This window comes from Mustelus asterias, chromosome 5, assembly GCF_964213995.1.
Source record: "Mustelus asterias chromosome 5, sMusAst1.hap1.1, whole genome shotgun sequence".
NCBI lineage: Eukaryota > Metazoa > Chordata > Chondrichthyes > Carcharhiniformes > Triakidae > Mustelus > Mustelus asterias.
This window is the reverse complement of record NC_135805.1, coordinates 64,217,685-64,242,063: the sequence shown is the minus strand read 5'-3', so window position 1 is coordinate 64,242,063 and position 24,379 is coordinate 64,217,685. Positions and strand designations below refer to the sequence as shown.

The 24,379-nt window shown below is 41.4% G+C and overlaps 2 protein-coding genes across 2 annotated transcripts in view; one reads left to right on the top strand and one right to left on the bottom strand.

Moving 5' to 3' along the window:
• The window catches only part of rwdd1 (RWD domain containing 1), a 71,469-nt gene that overhangs the window by 1,174 nt on the left and 45,916 nt on the right, over positions 1–24,379 (top strand). Inside the window, exon 2 of the mRNA XM_078212677.1 lies at positions 12,164–12,246. Coding sequence (XP_078068803.1) covers positions 12,221–12,246 — 26 coding nt within the window. The 5' untranslated portion in view covers positions 12,164–12,220. The remainder of the gene's footprint in view (positions 1–12,163; positions 12,247–24,379) is intronic.
• Positions 832–9,257, bottom strand: LOC144493574 (calcium homeostasis modulator protein 4-like). Its single transcript, XM_078212679.1, has 2 exons — positions 8,618–9,257; positions 832–2,672 (listed from the first exon to the last, which is right to left on the bottom strand). The coding sequence occupies exons 1-2, from the start codon at positions 9,167–9,169 to the stop codon at positions 2,277–2,279; spliced, it is 948 nt and encodes a 315-aa protein (XP_078068805.1). The 5' UTR covers positions 9,170–9,257; the 3' UTR covers positions 832–2,276.

The following is a 24,379-nucleotide window of genomic DNA, read 5'->3' as shown; positions in this document are numbered from 1 at the left end:
GCATTTCCAATATTACAATGGTAACGATGAAGGCAAGGATCTCAAACCCAAGACAAGGGTCATGGATAACCGACCAGCAGTGATCCCCAAGCTCCTATATGCTTCAGAGACCTGAGTAACCTACAGCATGCACTTCAAAAACATTGGAAAAGTTCCATCACTGAGACTTTCTCAAGATCCTCCAAAATTCAATGGTAAGAACGGTGTTCAAACAGAGCATCCTTTCCTGAGCTAATTTGCTCAGGATCAAGATGCTAATTATTTAAAACCAGCTCCACTCGGCAAGAAATGTAATTATCTGCGTGGTAGCTGATTGGAGCAACAGCTTTACTTGGAATGGGGCCCAGGTAGGAGATTCCCAGGAATAGAGCATCACAGAAGAGGTCAAACATCCCTGTTGACTCGTGGGAGACCCTGGCTTTTGACCAACTATCATGGAGAAAACTCATTTGGAAGGCACCGAACACATTGAGAGACGTCATTGGGAATGTGCAGAGGTGAAGTCGAGGCATTGAAGGGAGTGGACAAACCTCGAAACAACCCATCTATACAAGCCTTCAAGCACCACCTGTCCTGCTTAGTTCAGATTCTGCAGATCGGATATTGGTTATTGGTCATCTTAGAATCCATCAAACTAAGTTGAAGCAAGTCATCCTCGATTCTGAGGAACTTGCTGAGAAGAAAAATACCCTAGTGAAAGACAGCTATATTTGTGAAAGTGAGGCCAAAATGTGAAAGGAGGAAGGTACTCATTATAAAACTTACTGCTATGAATGTTAATTTCCCCCAATTTCCTGCATATCTTTGGCAGTGAAATGAACCACAAGATCAGAAAGATAAAAGCCGAGACATTTAATGCATGCACATTTTAGATTACACCAATGATGTTTTGTTTACATTTAAATTTAACATAAAACTCAACATAAAAGTCCATCTCAATACAACATCGAAAACTATTCCTACAAGGCCATCAGCATTGTTTGGGGGCTGGGGGCAGTGGGCAAGGGTGTGGGAGGATGTGGTAGTGGAGGAGCAAAGGGTAGGGACTCATTAAGCCAGGCACCACTCTCCCTGGAACTCAATTGGATTAATATAAAGTTGGTAGAGATAAATCTGGTCTCAGCAGGCACAGGGTCTTGACACCTGGTGGAAAGAATACCCCCCTGAACATCCAGATTGGGATTGGGATTCGGACCACCTCCTAATTTTTTTTTACATTGCAAGTAACTCCTTGATTGAGAGGAGGGGAGCAGGGACTTGGATCCCACCCCAACACATTTCACCAGATAGCAAGGCTAGAAAGGATATGATATCATAGATATCATAGATATCATAGGGTGGCACGGTAGCACAGTGGTTAGCACTGCTGCTTCACAGCTCCAGGGTCCCGGGTTCGATTCCCGGCTCGGGTCACTGTCTGCGTGGAGTTTGCGCATTCTCCTCGTGTCTGCGTGGGTTTCCTCCGGGTGCTCCGGTTTCCTACCACAGTCCAAAGATGTGCGGGTTAGGTTGATTGGCCAGGTTAAAAATTGCCCCTTGGAGTCCTGGGATGCGTAGGTTAGAGGGATTAGCGGGTAAATTAGCGGGTAAAAAAAAGGATTAGCGGGTAGGGCCTGGGTGGGATTGTGGTCGGTGCAGACTCGATGGGCCGAATGGCCTCCTTCTGCACTGTAGGGTTTCTATGATTCTATGATTCTATGATAGTGCCAGTATGGACATGATGCTCTCCATGGCCTACTTCTGTACGATAGCCATTCTATGGATATCATAGAATCCCTACAGTGCAGAAAGACATCTTTGGGCCCATCGAGTCTGCACCAACAACAATTCTACCCAGGCCCTATCCCCGTAACCGCACGTATTTACCCTGCTAATCTCCCTGACATTAAGGGGCAATTTAGCATGGCCAATGCACCTAATCCGCACATCTTTGAACCGTGGGAGGAAACTGGAGCACCCAGACAAAACCCACGTAGACTTGGGGAAAACATGCAAACTCCACACGGAGTCACCCGAAGCCGGAATTGAACAAAGGTCCCTGGAGCTGTGAGGGAGCAATGCTAACTAATGTGCCATTCTTATATAAGATTAGTTTTCACAATCTTGTTTGCAGCTTATAATGCTCATCCCCAACATGTTAAAGGTCTCCTCCTCATGAAACCTCCCTTTGACCTCACATACTTCAGCAGGGTCAGTAGCAAAGGTCAGCAGTGTGTGTGATTCTGGGGTAACTGCCGGGATTGCGTTCACAAGGAAAATTCAGGCAATGTTTTATTTTATTCTGCAAGCGTCACATCGTCTACAGGAATATATCTGCTATCTGGAGTTGAGTCATTAGCCCACGAGTGCAGGAGGCTGTACTGACAGGGATCATGTCCCAATTTAGTGAACATATTAATGCCCGAGATCATTTTCCAGTCGTTCTTGGCAGGCAAACGGATTCTCTTCACTTCTTTCTCCTCTGGAGTGAGCCCAAAGAACATCTTAATGTGCTTCAAAGCATACAGTTGAGAATGTCTTTTAAGTGTCCTTCCAAAGAGCAAATCTTCATTTTCTACGTACTGTGCCCAGTAGCTTAGGTGGAGAAAACAGAGAGGAGAACAATATCTCGGAATACAGACACACAGAAAACCAATGAACGTCACAGAAGCAACTAAAATCCAGCCAGCCATCTAAAGTAAAAAAAAGATAGAAATATCTGATTAATCAGTAAGCATTTGCAGTCACTTTCATAAAGGTTATATTCATCTCATTTACTCACTGGAGAACAAATGCAATCATAAGATGTCCAATAGAAAGTAAAATTAGGTGGTATGAATTTTGAATTTGCATGACAAAGATAGCAAGCTGCTTTACAACACTCATGATTTTATTTCCATTGAAGTTAATGACCATTGAAATTGGGCTCATTCTGCACCATAAATTTTCTAAGTTTCTGTGTAAAACAAACAGCCCATTCACTATCACCCGTTTTACACTCACAGACAACAGTACCAGAGGATTCATGCACACAGATCTTTGAAGATGGCAGAACAAAGAGTAGTTAGCAAAGACATTGGATATTGGGCTTCATTAATTGAGGTATTGAGTACAGAATCATAGAATCCCTACAGCGTAGAAGAGGCCATTCAGCCTATCGAGTCTGACCGACTCTGACAGAGTATCTTACCTGGGCCCTCTCCTCCACCCTATCCCCATACCCATACATTTCCCATGGCTAATCCACCAAACCTACACATCTTGGGATACTAAGGGGCAATTTAGCATGGCCAATCCACCTAATCTGCACATCTTTGAACTGTGGGAGGAAGCTGGAACACCCAAAGGAAACTCATGAAAACACAGGGAGAATGTACAAATTCCACACAGACAGCCACCCAAAGCCGGAATTGAACCCTGGTCCCTGCCACTGCGAGGCAGCAACGCTAACCACTGTGCCATTATGCTGAAAATCATTCACTTGCTGTGTGAAAAACTTCCTCCTCTCATCTCCCAGCATCTCTTTCCCAAAACCTTAACATGTAACTCCTTCATCCTTGTAACATCTGCTAATTGGAACAACCTTTTCTTAGTCTACTTCGGCTAAACCTATCATAATCTTCTACATCTCTATGAAATCTCCCATCAAAATCTTCTTTCCTCCAAGGAGAACAACCTAAGTTTTTCCAAACTAAAATTCTTCATCCCTGGAACCATTCTTGTAAATCTCCTCTGCGCCCTCTCAAGGATTTTCTACTCGGACCCTCTCAAGGATCTTCACATTCTTCCTAACAAATGATTACCACTTATACTTATTTTGAATCGAAGTTGTGATTTTTGGTCTTCAGTTGATGATTGTGGAAATGAATAGTCTTTACATTTAAAACCGTCTGCAAAAATTGGGCGGAATCTTCCAGTCCCTCTAGCAGTGGGAATTGAGGTGGGAGGGGACACTTAATTTGGTAGGAAGCAAGAAATTGATTCCCTGATGACAGCATAAATGGACTTTAGTTCTCTCAACTTTCAAAATTGATTGAAGATGGGTCAAGCTGCCCGACGAACAAGGTTGAGAACCTCGCTGGCATGCATTAGCATCTCATGTATGCTCATTCAAAGGTCACCTCACTGGAATTAAGTTAGCCCTCTGAATTACGTTCCCCACTGGTGAGAATTTAGAACGGTTTATGACTGTATGTAAGTGCCGTGCAAGTGGAAAGCTTCACTTCTTCCATGACTTTTGAGGTCAGTGGATGCTGCTTTTGCCTTCCTGGGGGATCGCTGGCAGTTTCACTCATATCGATTGCCAAAAGCAAAAGATGAGTCAAGGCTGGAAATGGGATACAGGCTAAACAGGGAAGGTGGGTGCGTGAGACTGTCTGGGGAAGGTAAGGGGGAAGAGTGTTTGGGGAAGTGGGGAGGAGAATGTCTTAGCAGGTAAAGTTACTGGTGATGATGGTGGCATCCTGCTGGGGGGGGGGGGGGGGGGGGGAGTCATGCCTGACAAATTTACTAGGATTCTTTGAGATGAGTAGCAAGCATAAAGGGGAATCAATCGATGCAATATTCTTGGATTTCTAAAATGCACTTGATAAAGTATCATACAAAAGGCTACAAATAAATGAAGGGTTGGGGCTACTATATTCGCATGGATAGAGAATTGACTAATTTAAGAAGGATATTTTCAGGATGTCAATCTGTAACTGGTGGAGTGCCAGGATTAGTGCTGAGCCCACAATTATTTACAGGTATTACTTACTAGGACGAGGAAAGTGAGTGTACTATTGCGAAGTTTGTGGATGACACAAAAATAGATGGGAAGGCAAGTGGTGAGGATGACACAAAGATTTTACAGAGGGGTATAGACAGGTTGGGCGAGTGGGCAAAAACTTAGCAAATGGAATATAATGTAGGCAAATGTGAGGCTATGCACTTTTGTAGGAAGAATAAAGGAGCTGAATATTATTTAAATGGTTGGGGGGGAGGGTGGGGTTGGTAGAATCTTACCAAAAAAACTCGAAGTGCCGAATGAATGTGAAAACGGGAGAGAATTGCGCCCATTTTTTTCAGGGAGAGAAAAAATCCTGTGCCACTTAGAGAAAAAATGAGGCAAAGGGTGATCTGCATCAGAAGGGGCAGTGGACGGAGTCTATTTTTACCGGGAAGTCGGCTGATGACAGCCCCAGGACATCATTGTGCATGCACAAGATTACCCAGTACACAGTGTAAAGTGTACACAGCTAGTGCACTGGGAATCTGACACTGCCCCCACACACCCCAATCGCGCGACCCCCAGCTGACCGTGGCCGCTGTTCACCCCCACAGAAGATCACGGCCCCCTTTCATCCCCCACCCCACCCCCCCCCCCCCCCCCGGGCGATTGCAGCCACCCCTTCACTCACCCTGGGCTGATTGACACCCCAGCAATCCAAATTGCTAAGTGCAGCTTCCCCCTTAGGCCTGCCCCTTGGCACTGCCTTGTGTTTAGTGGTGGCATCATCCTGCAGGTGGCAGAAATGGTGGAGAATGATCGTTTGCAGGTGGGGCTGGTGGAGTGGAAAATTAGGGCAAGTGGAGCCCTATTACAATTCTATGAACAATGGGAATCAGTGAAATGGGGAGAAGAACGGGAGAATGTCTCAGCGGGTAAAGTTAGTGGTGTTGAAGGTGGGATCCTGTGGGGGAAATCATTCCTGACAAATTTGTTAGAATTCTTTGAGGTGAGTAACAAGCAGGATAGATAAAGGGGAATTAGTTGATATAATATACTTGGATTTCCGAAACACATTTGATAAGGTACCATGGAATGTATGGGAAATGGAGAGGAAATCTTAGGCTAAGAAAAAGGCAAGACATTACAGATGCGCAGTTTGAAAGGTAGCATAAATATGATAGCGACAGAGAAACTGGGAGAACGGAATGGAGTCCTTACAGGTGATAGGGTGTGAGGAGGTGTAGTTAAGGTAGCTGTAGGAATCTGTGGGATTATAATGAATATTAGTAGACAGCCTATCACCATAATTGGAGACTTAGAAGCTGAGGAAGGAAAGCTTCAGAGAGAGTCCGCGTGAAGTTGAGAGAGGAGTGGAAATTGGAAGCAAAGTTCATGATGTTTCCCAGTTCTGGGTGACAGCAGGAAATGGCATCAGTACAATCATCAATGTGCTGGAAAAAGAGTTGGGATAGAGGGCCCTGCAAGGGCTTGGTGTGTTTCACATACCCCACAATAAATACAGGCAATATTAAGACCCATGCATGTACTCATAGCAATGTTTTTTATTTGCAAGTGAGACAAATTAAAAGGAAAGATTGTCCAGTGAGAGAACAGGTTTAGCCAGGCATAAAAGGATGGTGGTGGATAAGGATTGTTCGGGTCTCTATTCAATGAAGAAACAGAAAGTTCTCAGGCTTTCCTGATGGGGGATGAAGGTGTAGAGAAATTCAACACCCATCGTGACAAGGAGGCGGTTAGGGCCAGGAAACTGGGATTTGTTGAAATGATGTAGGGCACCAGAAGATCACAGATGTAAGAGAGGAGAGATAGGGCAAGGGGAGAAAAATTAGTTCAGTGGGGCAGGATCAGACTGAAATAATAGATCAACCAGGAGAGTCCTATTTGTGGATTTTTGAGAAGGAGGTATAAATGGGTTGGTCGGGGTTGGGGGAATACAGTCATAGAGTCATAGAGGTTTACAGCATGGAAACAGGCCCTTTGGCCCAACTTGTCCATGCCGCCCTTTCTTTTTTTAAACCCCTAAGCTAATCCCAATTGCCTGCATTTGGCCCATATCCCTCTATACCCATCGTACCCATGTAACTATCTAAATGCTTTTTAAAAGACAAAATTGTAGCCGCCTCTACTACTACCTCTGGCAGCTTGTTCCAGACACTCACCACCCTCTGTGTGAAAAAATTGCCCCTCTGGACACTTTTGTACCTCTCCCCTCTCACCTTAAACCTATGCCCTCTAGTTTTAGACTCTCCTACCTTTGGGAAAAGATATTGACTGTTTAGCTGATCTGTGCCACTCATTATTTTATAGACCTCTATAAGGTCACCCCTCAGCCTCCTATGCTCCAGAGAAAAAAGTCCCAGTCTATCCAGCCTCTCCTTATAACTCAATCCATCAAGTCCCGGAAGCATCCTAGTAAATCTTTTCTGCACGCTTTCTAGTTTAATGATATCCTTTCTATAATAGGGTGACCAGAATTGCACACAGTATTCCAAGTGTGGCCTTACCAATGTCTTGTACAACTTCAACAAGACATTCCAACTCCTGTATCCAATGTTCTGACCGATTAAACCAAACATGCCAAATGCCTTCTTCACCACTCTGTCCACCTGTGACTCCACTTTCAAGGAGCTATGAACATGTACCCTTAGATCTCTTTGTTCTGTAACTTTTCCCAATGCCCTACCATTAACTGAGTAAGTCCTGCCCTGGTTCAATCTATCAAAATGCATCACCTCGCATTTGTCTAAATTAAACTCCATCTACCATTCGTCAGCCCACTGGCCCAATTGATCAAGATCCCATTGCAATTGGAGATAACTTTCTTCACTGTCCACTATGCCACCAATCTTGGTGTCATCTTCAAACTTACTAACCATGCCTCCTATATTCTCATCCAAATCTTAATATAAATGACAAATAACAGTGGACCCAGCAGTGATCCCTGAGGCACACCGCTGGTCACAGGCCTCCAGTTTGAAAAACAGCCCTCTGCAACCAACCTCTGGCTTCTGTCAAGAAGCCAATTTTGTATCATGTTGTATCAATTTTGAATATGAGATTGGAGGATGTGAAGTGAAGATCTGCAGAGCAGATGAGGTCAGTGACTGTTCTGGAAACAATTGGCTTGAAAGTTAGTTGTGTGGTTATGGTCCAGGCTGAGGTCTGAAGAGGTGCCAGAGAGTGGATGCTCAGTCTCTGCAAAGTAGAGGCCAGTACACCAAACCACAACAGCACCACCTTTGTCAGCAGATTTGATAACAATGTCAAATTAGACTTGAGAGTTTAGAGGGAGACAGGTTAGAATAAACTAGTGAAGGGAGCAGAGAGATAGACAATATCACCTGGACAGTTCTCAATGAAAAGATCAAGAACAGTTCCTGCACTTCTGACCCCTTCTCTTCCCTTTCAGAAGCACAATATGGTTCCCCTTGTCCTCACTTTCCACCCCACCAGCCTTCATATTCAAAACATCATGCTCCATCACTTCAAACACCTCCAGCCTGATACCGCCACCAGACACAACTTCTCAACAACACCAATACTTCATAGCAAAGCTATATAATGCATGAAAGAGCTCAGTATGACAGTGCGCCTTCAAGTTAGCTTCATATTTCTGATGCAACACTAAATTGCTCGGCTTGAAACACTGTTTGTAAGAATGGGTTTTACGTTAGGACTGCAAATTTAGTGAATACCAAATTACTTACTGAAACGGAAAGACACGCCTATTATTTTGTTATCATTGCAACATGATCAGGTTGTGAACTGACAACTACAACATTAATGAATAATTGGAAAACTAATTTTAACACTAATTTTTGAAAATATCATGCCTTTTACTTCCTGAAATTAAATTGAATACACAATTGAAATAGTGGAAAAAAACAATTGTTCAGGCTTACTTACCTGGGACTCAAACAGAAGAATACGATTGCCTTCATTCCTAATTTCACTGATGTTGGCTATCTCCTTAATGCTCATTTGAAGACAGGGGAAGCGAGCGAGAATATCTTTCCGTTCGTGAATAGTGAGATTCTCAAACACTTTCCAGCTGTCAACTGATAAAAACTCACTTAAGCCGCACTGGTAATACAAACCATTCAGCAGAGTAATTGCCGTCCAGGTTATTGGAGCGACCAGAGCTGTCCCTGTTATGCTGCAAAGAACATAGGAGGTTAGCTTGAAATTATTATTAAAACTCAATTTGGGGCCGTTTCGAATACTCATGATTAATTTCCAGGTCAGATCATTAACGGCGTATCCAAAGGTCAGCAACACGAATCCAGGAACCAGAGTGAAAGCCAGAGCGTAATATAGATTCATCCTCGCCTTGCATGGACAGTTAAAGGTGAAGAACGAGAATGCTTGCTGACTACCGATTGTTACCAATGAAATTATTACATGTAGAATTGATTTCTGTTTGTCTTTAAAAAATGACAAGAGCTCAGAATACGCCATTTAAGAAAAAATTGACTTTCCTCTTTTGCCACCACACATTACATTAATCTTGCATAGCCTTCACTTGAGTGATAAGACCACAATATGCAGTGTAATTTCCTTTGCTGAAATCTCCAATTTGCTTCTCATTAACATTACAAGATATTGCGTAATTGATAGAGGATGGGAAATATGTTAATTTGCCTTTGAGCTTTTGAAGTCGATTTGTATTCCTAACCTGGCTAATTCTTAACTGCTTTATTAATGGATGGGCTAATTACTTATCCACTTTTTAAATTCAAATATGATCCTGCTTCAATAAGAAGAGTAATTTTTAAGAACAGTGGAGTCAATAGTGACGGTCAACAAGAAGATGGGGTCCAATATAAAGTAGTTAAATGTTCATTTCAAAATGTTTCATATTTTTATTTCAGATTTCCATCATTTGCAATATTTTATTTTTTATTTCAAAATGCTTCATTCCACACTCATAATTACAGATTTTACTTTGTACATAATAAATTCACATCAGGAGTAACTTTATTCATTTGGGTTTTGTATTGAAGGTGGCTGATTCAAGCGCTTAAAGGGCAAGTGCCTTATTTTTCTATTGACTGGTCCAAGAATAGATGTCCATATATGACCATTAATAAAGTGAAAGAGAGCAAATATCAACTTGGCTGAAAATCCACAAGCCATGCTCCCATCAGTTAAGTAAGAATTTCAACCACTGGTGATGACTGTGTTGGAGTATGCCGGATCAATGGGGTGGTAAACTAATTTAAGTAGTCCCAGTAAGTGCCAATGCCACTTATTCATGAGGTTATTCACGAAGGCACGCCTTCTCAACCTTGCCCCTCACCTGAGATGTGGTGATCCTCAGGTTAAAATCACCACCTGTCAGCTCTCCCCCTCAAAGAGGAGAGCAACCCATGGTCACCTGGGATTATGATGACTTTACCTTTTTACTCATGCCAGTAAAGGCACATCTCAGGTTTCCACTTGATCTTGAATGCTCCAAATTATTGCCTAAGAATGACCTCTCAGGGAAGTTTACCTGCATATGTTTTCTCTCCAATTTCCATCCCAACCTACCCTCCGCAAATTTCCACTTCAATCTAATAGCCAATTCTGACTGCTTGATAGACCTATCCAGTGCAGAGACTTGGAAGCCAGGCCTCATGCTTCACTGTTCCACCCTGCCAGGCCTCTCATCTCATAGGGGATCCAATTTTCCACTCACATATCTCCTTCTCTTTTCCCGCTGCAAGTTAAAAAATGGCCTGTTGGGATTCTTGAGAATGTCAGAACAGAAGTGATCCATTAAGCCCCTTGAGCAGTTCTACCATTCAATCAGATAACGATTGATTTGTATCTCAGCTCCATTTACCAGACTTGCATCCATATCTGAGGAGAACATTGTTTAACAAAAATGTCTTGAAAATCTCAAAATTGTTCCGGCATCCATAGGCTTTTGCGAGAAGAAAATTCGAATTAATACTTCATCTGTACTTCCCTTTCATCCTTTAACCATAAGCAATAAAATATCATCAAAGTGGCAAACAAAAATAGGGCACAATATATGATTTTCAAACAGGACCTGAATACAATTTTCATGCCTTTGTCCAATTGTCAGCTGCCCTTTAATGTGTGCAACACCATGAGAGACCAAGTATTAAAAAGTGCTATTTTTAACTCCTTTATTTTTGGTCTAGTTTAATTTCCATCGTATACTCTGTTTTGTTTAGATAACCACCACACAGGAAATAATTTCATTTGTACCTACCCAGCAGAATAACATTATTGTGTGAAGGATATTTCTGCTTCTCAAACCCACACTCCCCAGTATTGCCCCTCAGTGACGTGAGGCTGTATAGGTGGAATTCAGGCAATTCATTTGATCAGCTATAGATAGCTGTGCAAATGAATCAAGGGATTATTTTAAATATGTGTGTCTTACTCAATGCAAACAAGCAAATTCATTTAATCATACACGTCTCAGTAAATTCAGAGTAGAAAATTAACTATAATGTAACTGTAACGTATTGCTGAGTTCATGAAATCAACCAATTAATTCACATGCTGATATGTGAATGAAAGCCAGCAAACTAATTTGATAACAATCATCTCTCATGGTATTGCACACAGATGACAATTGGCATGCTGATGCTATTCAATACCTGTTTGAAAATGGTATTTCTGCCCTATTTGTGTATGCTTCTTTGATGTTATTTTATTAGTTGTGGTTAAAGAGCAAAACTGACAATCATTTGGGAAGAAGTATAATAGAACTAGCTGAAGTATTACATTGTATTAAGAGTGAGGAGCTGGATTATACAAAATCATCATTATCAAGATGATGTAAGCATGCTTGACAGCTTTACATTGGCAGCCTGTTATAAATTTGGGTGGATATAAGAAATGGGGAAGTTTGCTGATGATTGCCCAACATACACAACTCCTTAGATACTGAAGCAGTCTATGTCCAAGTGCAAGACCTGGACAATATCTAGGCTTGGGATGGCAAGTGGCAAGTGACTATCTCCAACAAGAGAGAATCTAACCAATGCCCCTTGACAGTCAATAGCATCATAATTAAATCCCCTAATAACAACATCATGGCGGTTATCATTGACCAGAAACCGAACTGCACTATCCATAAAAATACTGTGGCTAGGAATCTTGCTGTGAGCAACTCACCTTCTGATTCCTCAAAGCCTGCCCACCATCTACAAGGCAGAAGTCAGGAGTGTACTGGAATGCTCCCCTACTTATGCTGCTAATCACCAGACTTAACTTTCTTTGGCATGTTAAATGGAGAATCAAAGTATAATTCAAGCAAATTCATGAAACTCTCAGTAATTTTAAGAGTGAGATGTTATTATGAAACTAATGGCAGAGTGACATGAATCATTCAGTAACTTGTAATGATTGGCAATCCATGGGGTATTTATTTTGCTAGACATTTGCACATTCATAACAGTGTGGGTTAGGTATGTGCTTTTATTTTTACAGCAAATTGTGCACGAATAAGTCAAACACCAGAAAGGGACTGCGATTTTGAATAAATAAATGCAAGGAACAGGATCCAGAAATGGGTGAGTGCATTGACATCCAGGAGGAGCAGAGTCATGAGGCGCAGATTATAGCAAGTGGTTTAGCATTGGGAACTGAGGGGCAGAATCATGTGACTGAGATGTCTGTAGCCAGTATGGATGGAACATACTTCAATTTTATAAAAATCAATAAATGATTTATTAATCTTAAAATAAATAAATGGACAGAGAAGTGGAAAAGCAGAATGCTCCAATGGTCACCAAAAGGACATAACTTTAATTAAAATCTGTTGCAGAGCAGATTGTTATATAAAATAATCTCAGGAGCCCCATTACATTTTGATCATTTATTATCCAACATGTTGGGAGAGCACAACCTCAGAGAAGGGCCTCTGAGGCAGAGACTTTCTCTAGCTGAAGAAACATACAACACTTATACTTATTGTGAGTTTACATTCCAACATCGTATGCTTTAGGTTTTACAGTAAACCATTTGAGGATGTCCCCAAGGCAGGGTGTCTACTATCCCAAGATCAATCTGTCATTCTTATCTCCCTTTGGTTCCTCGGAACCTCTTCCCTTGTGTTTGTTGCTACCAGTCTTGGCCTTTGCACTGCTAGCTTTGTCCACTAATTCAAGCCATCCAAATATTACAGATGTCTCCAGGCATATTAGCTACTGATATGGGTCCTGAAGATGTTTTATGTTTACTGGTACTGCTCAATGCTTAACACTGCATTCAGTTGGCAGTGCCTGTATTTTTGTCATGTCAGCATGTTAGCTGGGTGATGTTTTCACCCTCAGTATGGAATTTTACTTCACCTTAATAATACTGCATTATGTAGTTTTCAAAATCCCCTAAGAAGTCTCTTCAGTAAGTTACTAGTTCCTTTAGATTGTTTGCTTGTAATCCTTCGACCCCTAGAATCCTGTAATAAACCATGATTGTTGTCTGTGCTAATAAATTGTTGTAATAGTCCATATTCCATTCATTTTCATTTCATTTGTCTTCCTCTTACAATATATTTTATGAAGAGAAGGAAATCTTCAAAGTGAATGCATTTTGCAAGTTTTAAAAAATTGAATGGCTAAATAACGTTTAATATTTATCTTGAAAAAAGCAAGATGATCGCTGAATTGACATGGATAGTTGATCATCACTACATTCATGAAAAAAATTGACAACAGTGGTGTAGACAGGTAAAGTGCACGCTAGAGTTTTAAAAAAAAAATTATAAATATTCTATCCCATCCTGTTATTATACTTAAAAAGGGTTGCAGGTTGTTGGATGAGCTAATCACATGATTTGATGATGTCATTAGGGTATGTGGTCAGGCTGCTGTTTTGATGCAGAGCAAAGAGCAGCTTGTCAATAAAACCCATTTTGTGTTGCTCTGAATCAACATGTGCAAACCATGTTCTTTTCTTCTTTCGGTTAAAACCCACAACCCCTAACATAGTTAAGACATTACACATCCCAACTCATTTTGCTTATTGGCTCATCCATTCACACAAGATACTCACTAACCACAGTATTCCTTTCCTCTTAGGTTTCTCACTACATCTCAGCTTTCCTATTACTTACAACTGATCTTTCTACATCAGAAATCCATTTCCTAGATTATTTCCAACAATTCTCTTCTTTTCTGAAACTACTGATTGGCCCCCATACATTTTAATTCTTCACTTCCACTCCTCACCATTTTTCTCTCCACCTCCTCTGTTCTCTTCTCTTTGCCTTCCTTCTTTTCACTTCCTCTGCAATTTTTTTTGTCTTCCCCCTTCATCTGTCTCCCTTACCTTCTCTCTTGCCATTTTATTATCCTTTTTGAACACACTTGACCCAAAAGCTACACTGTTTGTGTGCAATTTCTTTCAAAGGAGTGTAGTAATTGTGAGCAGAAATAAAGTAGTTTTTAGAAAACAGTGACTAATTATCACACAGTGAGCACACCATAACAAGGATGACAATAGTTGCCTAACAGCATCACATATCTATTTCCTTACAGAACAGTATGGGATAGATTTTTATATGACTGATTTAATTGGGCAGAGGATAGTTGAAATTGACTATAACTGTTCCTCTTGACCCCATAAAACACATTTGCAACCCTTTTTTAAATTCCTTACTCTAATGGCTTACATTATTTGGCTTACATAAAACTAGAGGGCATAGGTTTAAGATGAGAGATACAAAAGGGTCCAGAGGGGCAATTTTTTCACACAGAGGGTGGTGAGTGTCTGGAATGAGCTGCCAGAGGTAGTAGCAGAATCGGGTACAATTTTGTCTTTTAAAAAGCATTTAGACAGTTCCATGGGTAAGATGGGTATAGACCAGGGGTCTCCAAACTTTTCAGTACGAGGGCCACATCGTATATTTTACACATTTTCAGGGGCCAAAGAAAAAAAATTAGTTTTATAAATGAATTAATAAAATTTAAATGAATGAATAAGTTTTATTTGGATCATCTTTGTAATCAGCATAATATGATTCAGAACAAAAGAGAAATGTGACAATTACAAAGAAACAATGCCGTGCTTGCACTGAGAAATGATATATAATAAGTAAAAATGTCAAACATTAGCAAATGCTCTGACAAAATAATCAATTACTTAACTGCAGATGAGAAAAGCAGGCTATTCATTTTTTAATTAATTTTATTTACTGAAATTTTACAATTGTTTACTTGAACTGAGAATTTGCCCAATTTTGTGGCACACAATAAGAAAAATAAACACGCCCCAAGAAAGAACTTCAGTAAAACAAAGCAAAGAAATTCAAAATAAACTTGAACCATTAATAAAGGTTGAACAAAAATAAATTCAGTCTGCACCTTTCTACACAATTCTGGCAATTGGAGTTTTCAATCGTAACCAACAAATCATGAAGCTTTGCACAAGATTAATGGGAATGATGGAACTGCTTTTTTAATTTCAAAATATTGCTGAACTAAGGTTTCAAGCTTGAGGAGCCAATTATTAGAATGGACTTCAAATGCTCATCAGATAAATTTGCTCGATATTTGGACTTGACATACTTCATTTTTGAAAGTGTTTGTTCACACAGGTACGTTGTACCAAAAACTGATACAAATCCACAAGCAAATCGCTTCAAATTTGGAAACTGCGCAGGCTGCAAAGATTTATAAAACTGGATCAGATTTCCTTCTTTAGACTTGTCTTTCAGCATGCCATCTGATTGGAGATCAATAATTTCCATTTGAAACTGACTTGGGAGTGTTTCAACATTGTAGCCAAATGGATTTTGAAACAGCTTTATTTCATCTGTGTTTCCATCAAGATCAGAAAATCGTTCCTGCAATTGCTTTTGCAAGTCCTTAATGATTTCTGTTGCAAATGAAGAAGGAAATTCTGCTTCACTTTCTTCATGAAATTTTTCACATGGAAAATGAAGCAAGTTATGAACTTTCAGCTGTCCTTGAAATAGCATCAGTTTTGCCCTGAATGCCTTGACATGCGCGAATAGATCACAAATCAAATTTGTTTCACCTTGCAACTTCAGATTCAATTGATTGATATGGCCTGTCATGTATGCAAAAAATGCTAATTTCCAAAGCCAGTCAGTGTTTGATAAAAGTGGTTCGGGTCGATTCTTCTCTGTGAGAAAGGAATCAATTTCCTCTCTGAGCTGAAAGAACCGTGATAGAACCTTTCCACAACTAAGCCATCGAACTGCTGTATAATAAGGCAAGTCACCGAACTCAGAATCAGTTTCTTTCAGAAAATCACAAAACTGGTGATGATTAAGCCCATGAGATTGAATGAAATTCACTGTTGAAACAACAGGTTTCAGAACACAAGACATATCCACATATTTTCCGCACAATGCTTGTTGATGGATAATGCAATGCAGAAACATGGGCTTTGAGAATCCACCAACCTCACAAGCTTTTGTGATTTGTCCAACCAAACCTTTCTTCACCCCAGACATGTCCTTCCCTCCATCAATTGTCACGCATTGCAGTATATTCCACTCCAGGTTATATTCTAACACAGGTTTTTGCAATTCTTTGAAGATGTCTTCTCCAGTTACTGTGCTGTGCATGCTATGCACTGATGCTAATTCTTGTGTCACATTAAATTCACTGTCGACGCCACGGATGAATACTAGGAGTTGTGATGTGTCACACACATCAGTCGATTCATCAAGTGCGAGAGAATACAACTGAAAATTTCTTGCTTTGTCTGCAATTTGATGAAATATATTGCTTCCTATATCCTCAATTCTATGAGCAACAGTATTTGGCGCAAGACTGATGATTTTGAACAGATTTGCTTTTTCTGGGCATAACTCTTCCACTGCTTCCATTATACACTCTTTGATGAGATCTCCATCGGTGAATGGCTTTCCTCTTTTAGCCAACACATAAGCTAGTTTGTAACTGCCCCTGGTTAAAGCTTCATTTTCAGTTATCTTCTGCGTAAAAAAAGCTTGTTGGGAAAGCAACCTGCATTGCATTGATTCAAATTTTTCCGAACGCTGTGTTCCTTGAATTGGGAATAACTTGGTTCATGTTTGGTCTCATAGTGCCGACGTACATTGTACTCCTTCAAAACTGCAACAGTTTTGTTGCATATGACACACAAGGCTTTATCACCTGCTTGTACAAAGAAGTACTTGACACCCCATTTTTCATTAAACAGGCGGCACTCACTGTCCACTTTTCTTTTCTTTTTTCCTTCCATAACTGAATTGCCGCCATCATTGTCATTGTTCTCGCTCATTTCAGACAGATGGAGCTTACGGATTGGATAAAGCAGCTGTCACTCAGTCAATGCAGAGCGGCAATTGGATAACAGATTCCTCAATTGCTGATTTGTTTAATGAACTGTCAGTCACAGGACGGCAGCTCTGATTGGACAATAAGCCGGTAAAGAGGGCGGGGATTCCCATGGGTCCATCAGACACCGCGCGGAGCGGCAGCAAATGTCCAACCTGTGGCTTCCGTCCCTGTGTCCAGATCCTGAGTCAGCGGCGGGGTTCCGTACGCGGGAATGTTTTTGGCAGCAGGAATCCCATCCCACCCCACTGGCTGCGGGCCAGATGTGGCCCGTGGTCCGTAGTTTGGACACCCCTGGTATAGAGGGATATGGGCCAAATGCAGGCAATTGGGACTAGCTTAGTGGTAAAAACTGGGCAGCGTGAACAAGTTGGGCCGAAGGGCCTTTTTCCATATTGTAAACCTCTATGACTCTGTGACTCAGAGGTTCCTTTTAAGGACCACTAATTCGTCTGAACAATTAGCTTGGTGCATGTATCACCTGTTGGAACTTCACAATTGCATTGAGGTATTATCAATATCATAGGACCATGATTAGCATAGGCTAATAAACACCTTGGCTCCTTCCCTTGTAACAGGGATAGGGACCGGATGGGATTGTGGTCAGTGCAGACTCGATGGGCCAAATGGCCTGTTTCAGCACTGTAGGGATTCTATGATAAGAACACAAAATGAGTGTCAGTGAGCAAGTCTTTGCTAAGTAAGTGGCACTTGCTAGCATTGTCGATGACACCTTCTATCACTTACTGATGATCAACAGTTGACTCTTGACTATTTCTCACCTTCTCCCTTGTCTTGTTTGTTCTGGGCAAAAACCTGGCAAATGGAGTTTAATGTGGGGAAATGTGAGGTCATGTACTTTGGTAAGAGGAATCAAAAGGCAGATTATTATCTAAATGGAGAGAGACTGCAGGTGAGCGAAGTACAGAGGAATCTCCAAAGGAGATTCACCAGGCTAATTCCTGGGATGAGAGGGTTGCCCCATCAAGAAGGACTAAATAGTCTGGATCTGTATTCCTTGGAGTTTCCTTGGAGTCTGGATTTGTTTCCATGCTGTAAACCTCTATGACTCTATAGATAGTTACATGGGTATGATGGGTATAGAGGGATATGGGCCAAATGCGGGCAATTGGGATTAGTTTAGGGGTTTTAAAAAAAAGAAGGGCAGCATGGACAAGTTGGGCCGAAGGGCCTGTTTCCATGCTGTAAACCTCTATGACTCTATATGCACTTTAGATTTATAAATACAATTTAGTATTTTCCGTTTTTCCATATGTATTTTTGTTCTGATTTCCTTTTTCTGAATCGTCTACAATTAAGTGAAATCCTCCTATTTTATCCTTACAGTTGCTTTTATTTTGAGAATAATTTTAATTTTTAGAATAATTTATTACTTGACAATGATACACTCCATTGTGCCATTTTAATCATCTGTCCTTGTTGGTTTCCTATGTGCAATATCACAGGAAATCAATTAGTACACATACATCTACAAATGTTAAACTGATTGCAATTTTAATCAAGATCAAAAACACCTTACTTCAAGCTATCCAACGTTCCTGTCAGCATCAACAATAACCACAGAATCTTCTGCCTTGTTTATTGTATCTGACCTCTCAAGCTCTTGACATAGCATTCCCAGTCAATACATTATGCCATGTACAGTATGGTCCACAATGCATCCACCTCTGACAGTTTTTAAAATTCGTTCATGGGATGTTGGCATTGCTGTCTGGGCCTGCATTTATTGCCCATTCCCGAGTACATTTAAGAGTTAACCACATAGCTGTGTCAGCCAGACCAGATAAGGATGATAGATTTCCTTCCCTAAAGGACATTAGTGAACCAGATGGGTTTTAACGAACAATTGACAATGGTTTCATGATCATCATTAGACTTTTAATTCCAGATTTTTATTGAATTGAAATTTCACCATCTGCTGTGCTGGGATTCAAACCCGGGTCCCCAGAGCATTACCCTGGATCTCTGGATTACTAGTCCAGTGACAATAGCATTATACCACCACCTCCCCAGTTATTCAATGGTTTGATATCATCTTTAATAATAAATAGAATATGATTAGTTCAGATAAAGGTGGCTTTTTTAATATATAATAAATATTTTTTAAAAGGTCTGACTCTGATTTCGAAAAGACATTGGCCATTTTATAAGGATATACATGGAATTGTTTAAAAATAAAGTCAAGGCTTCTGTATTGCACACAGAAAGACATGTTGGATTTGAGGGATTCCAAAACCCTAATTATTATGAAAATGGACCAGCAAAATGTTCAGCCATTAGATTACGTTAATGAGATGAGATCAGTACAAGTTTATTAAATTCTCAGATAAAATTTAGCAATAAACTCTAACAAAGTCTAATAAAAAAGCTTTGTATTATGATTGGATGGGTGGCGCACAAGCTTTGGTTTTCAGGCTCTCTCTTTTTGCATCCGTTCATACAATGTAGGTATTGCTGGTTAGGCCTGCATTGACATCACTGGTTTGACCATTTAATGCCCAAGGGTATTGGAGAGTCAACCACATTGTTGTGGATTTGGAGTCACATGTACACCAGACCAGCAAGGATGACAGATTTCCTTCCCTAAAGGATATTAATGAACCAGATGGGTTTTTACAACAATCCACAATGGTTTCACGGTCTTCATTACTTTTAATTCTAGATTTTGAATTTGATTCTCATGACTTGTGCCTTTTAGATGGTGGACAGGCTTTGTGGAATCAGGAAGTTAATTACCCTCTGCAGAATTCCTAGCCTTTGACTGCCCTTGTCACCGTAGTATTTATGTGGTTGGTCCAGTTCAGTTTCTGGCCAATGTTAATAACCAGGATGTTGATAATGAAGGCTTCAGTGATGGTAATGTCACTGAATATCAAGGGGAGATGTTTGGATTCTCTCTTGTTGAAGATGGTCATTACCTAGTATATGTGTGGCGTAAATGTTACCTGCCACATATCAGTCCAAGCCTGAATATTGTCTAAGCCTCGCTGCATATGGGCACAGACTGCTTCAGTTTCTGAGGTGTTGGTGCTGAACATTGTGCAATCATTAGTGAACATCCTCACTCCTGACTTTATGATAGAGCGAAGGTCATTGATAAAAGAGCTGAAGACAGTTGGGCTCGTGCTCTACTATGAGGAGCCTGGGACTGAAATGGTTGATTCCAACAACAATAAACATCTTTCTTTGTGCTAGGTATGACTGCAAACAGCAGAAAGACTCCAATTTTGTTCAGGTTCTTGATGTCACACTCAGTCAGATTCTGTCTTGTGTCAAGGGCAGTCACTCTCACCTCATCTCTTGAGTTCAGCTCTTTTGTCCAGATTTGGACCAAGGCTGTAATGAGGTCCAGAGATGAGTGGCTATGGCAGAACTGTGGCACAGTGGTTAGCTGGTTAGCAGTGCTAACCAGCTAACCACTGCTGGCTACTTGGGTCACTGTCTGTGTGGAGTCTGCATGTTCTCCCCATGTCTGTGTAGGTTTCCTCTGGGTATTCCAGTTTCCTCCCACAGTCCAACGATGTACGGATTACATGGATTGGCCATGTTAAATTGCTCCTTATGTGTCAGGCAGACTAGTAGGATAAATACATGGGGTTAATAGTCTGGATTTGTATTCCTTGGAGTTTAGAAAATGAAAAGATCCTGAGGGGGGTTGACAGATTAAATGGTGGGATGTTTTCACTAGCGGGAGCGTTTTGAACAAGGCGTCATAGCTACAAGATAAACGGCCGGTCATTTAAAACTGAGATACATAGAGGTTTCTTCTCGCAGAGTGTGGTGAAACTCTGGAATTCTCTGCCCCAAAGGATGCTGGAGGTTGGATCATTTGAAGTATTTAAGGTGGAAGTGGATAAGTATTTGATAGATTGAGCAATAGAGGGCTATGAGGAAAGGGCACAGAAAAGGAGTTGAGGCCGGCGTAGATCAGCCATGACATTGTTGAATGGTGGGGCAGGCTTGAAGGTCCTGGTGGTCTACTCCTGTTTCTTTTTCTTGTGTTCTTGCCCTGGATAGTATCTCCTAGCTTCTCTCCGCATAGAGACATTGGGCCACCTTTTATCCTGGCTGTTATCCAATAAACCCTTCCCTTTCCCCAATCAACCTTTGCTTTGTGTTTTAGCATGCTTTCTTTGACTAACCAGGAAGAGTTTATGAGCCTGTTGCTAACCTTACCTATTTACATAATTGCTGCTCTTTGTATAGACTCTCAAAGCTTTTGTATCTCATTATAGGGTGGCACGATGACATAATGGTTCGCACTGCTGCCTCACAGTGTCAGGGACCTGGGTTCAATTCTAGCCTTGGGTCACTGTCTGTGTGGAGCTAGCACATTGTCCCCATGTCTGCGTGGGTTTCCTCTGAGTGCTCCGGTTTCCTCCCACACTTCAAAGATTTGCAGGTTTGGTTGAATGGCCACATTAAATTGCCCCTTATGTCCCAAGATGCGTAGGTTGGGAGATTAGTTGGGTAAATGCATGGGGTTATGGGGATAAGGCCTGGTTAAGATGCTCTGACGGAGAGTCAGTGCAAATCTGATGGGTTGAACGGCCTCCTTCTGCACCGTATGATTCTATGATTTTTTTATCTTGTAGAGACACCTACATTTCATTCTCACAAAAGCAGTTTCTCACGGACAGCCTTCTTTGACATAAACTCCCAGAATCCCTCTACTTTGGCATATTTTCCATACTTTGCTCAACTCCTAAGTTTTTTCACTTCACTACCCTACAAAGAAGAATAAGTATTAGTAAACTATAAAGTTAGATGTTAAAGGTTTCTTACAATTTTTATTCTGTTAGTACTCCTAATATTACAACTCCCCAGCTTAAGGGGAAGGTGTCCCTATCAATCCCTCACAATTGAGTTCTGGAACCAAGCTATACCTAACAGGTGTTTCGACTGACACTCTACCTTGGGATTACTTCACTCAATGATATTCCTCCTTCTGTTTCAGGAGTGCTGTTAATACATAAATCCATCCAATTAAACCAACAGATTACGCATGGACTTAAAGGGTTCTTGAAGGTTCTCCCCACCTGTATACAATTCATGGAGAGTTTTATTAGTGTTATTTTTCCCCAATACTTAACTGTCTGAATCCAAATTTTTATCCCTTTTTCTTTAATTATACTCACTTTGACCATTAGCAATGTGTTTAATTCTATCCTCACTGTTTTAAATTCAGTTTCACTATGGAGTATGTGCCCGTACCTTGATAATCTAAAACATTGTCTTATTATTGTGGCCACATTAACCTTTCATGTGGTATGTTTGTCACATAACTGTGCATGTCTGAGATCCATTCATCAGTTCATTTCACTATGCATTTTCACAAATGATCACATTTGCACATTTATACTAGTATCCCAATATCATGACACACAATTTTGACTTTCAGGTGATCGGGGGGAATTCTCCGACCTCCCAGCCGTGTGTTTCTTGATGGCGGGAGATGGCGCATTGTTTACTGATGTTGGGATTCTCGGCTCGCGCTGCCATGAAACCCACAGGAAGGAGTGCACTGCCAGTGGGACCAGAGAATCTCGCCAATGTGAATGGCCAGAGAATTCCCCCTTATCTTAGTCTAGAGATCTTCACTTATTTCCCCAGAAGGTCCTGATATCTCGGGTAGTGGCCGAACTATCAAACGCAGTTTCCTTAAAGGTTCATAGGCAATGACACACATCTCCAAGAAAAAGAAAAACTTGCTAATCTCACCTACATTTTCCTTTCACTAGAATGTGCATCAATATCAGATTGATATATTCCATTGAATTACGCTCAAGGTAAGTCAATTTCCATTTAGTGGTGTGATTTTCCTGTCTCTACCTTTTATTCTAAGTGGGGGAATTCCATTAATTACCGTGCTAATCATTCAGGAGTGCTGAAGAAACTTTACAGTCCAATAAAATAATGGGCGGGATTTTATGGCCTTGCTCATCCGGAAACCGTAAAATCCCACCAAGGTCAACGGACCTTCCCATGCTCTACCCCTTGCCTGTTCCAATTCCTGTGGCGTGCAGGCCAGTAAAATTCCGGCTAATGTCTTTAAAACAAAATCATACAGTAAAATCTGGGGTTTGTTCTAATCTCAATTGTAAGGATTTGAGTATAGGAGCAGGGATTTCTTGCTGCAGTTACAGAGGGTCTTAGTGAAACCACACCTGGAATATTGCGTGCAGTTTTGGTTTCCTTATCTGAGGAAGGATGTTCTTGACATGGAGGGAGTGCAGCGAACACTTATCACGCTGATTCCTGGGATGGCGGGACTGATGTATGTTGAGTCAGTTATGATTATATTCACTAGAGTTTAGAAACATGTAAAATTCTAACAGTACTAGATAGAGTAAATGCAGGAAGGATGTTCTTGATTGCGAGGGAGTTCAGCCCCATGGGTCAGAATCTAAGGATATGGGGTAAACCATTTTGGACTGAGATGAGGAGGAATTTCTTCACCCAGGGAGTGGTGACCCTATGGAATTCTGTACCAAAGTAAACAGTTGAGGCCAAAACATTGTCGGTTTTCAAGGAGGAGTTAGAGCTCTTAGAGTGGAGGGGATCAAAGTATATGGAGGGAAAACGGGAACAGGTTACTGAGTTGGATGATCAGCCACGATCATTGATGCGCGATATAACTCACGAGAGGCTGGATGTACTCGGGAAATAAAGGCTTTTATCGCCAACAATAACAGAGCTACCATATACAGTATACGATCCCAGACTAAAGGGTCACCAGGCAGAGCAGTGACCTTTATACCTCTCCCAGGAGGCGGAGCCAACTGGGGTGTACCGTAAGGACTATATTAACAGGTAGAACAGCCCAACCCTAACCCCAACAGTAACATATCTACAGACTCATAGTACTGGCCAGACCATGGCTCAGCACTACCTGGTGGGAACCAACAATGGTTCACCACATTCACCCCTCCTTTGAAAACAAAGGCGGGCGGGGTACAAAACACAGAACAATTGTTCGTCCGTCTATAAGTTCAAACGGTCTGGGGGACCGCACCATCGCTGTGACCTCCTCTACACCGGCGATGATACCGGTTCAGGCAATCGCGGTGACGTTCTCTCCAAGGCGGTGTCCAGCGACTCCTCCAGTGCCCCACGGGCCGGGAGAACCCGACGTGGTGACAATCCGCTGAACTCGGGCACGCCTTGAAGTGGCGACCATCTCCTGGACTCAGGCAAGCTGTACACGGGAGTAAGAGGGTTAAGTGGTGGTCCCGATACTGCCCGCGCCGTGTCAGGAGGGGAAATAATGGTTGGGGGCTCCCTAACAGTAGGTGTGGGAGCGACAGGGGTTTCCAAGCCCCCTGCTGGCGCCAGATCTCGAATCGAGACC

What these genes read in the sequence shown, in the direction of transcription:
- LOC144493574 (XM_078212679.1), bottom strand. Translation starts at nt 9,169, where the DNA reads ATGGCGTATTCTGAGCTCTTGTCATTTTTTAAAGACAAACAGAAATCA. An exon ending in TTCTTCTGTTTGAGTCCCAG is followed by an intron (nt 2,673 to 8,617) that starts GTAAGTAAGCCT and finishes TTTTTACTTTAG; the next exon opens with ATGGCTGGCTGGATTTTAGT.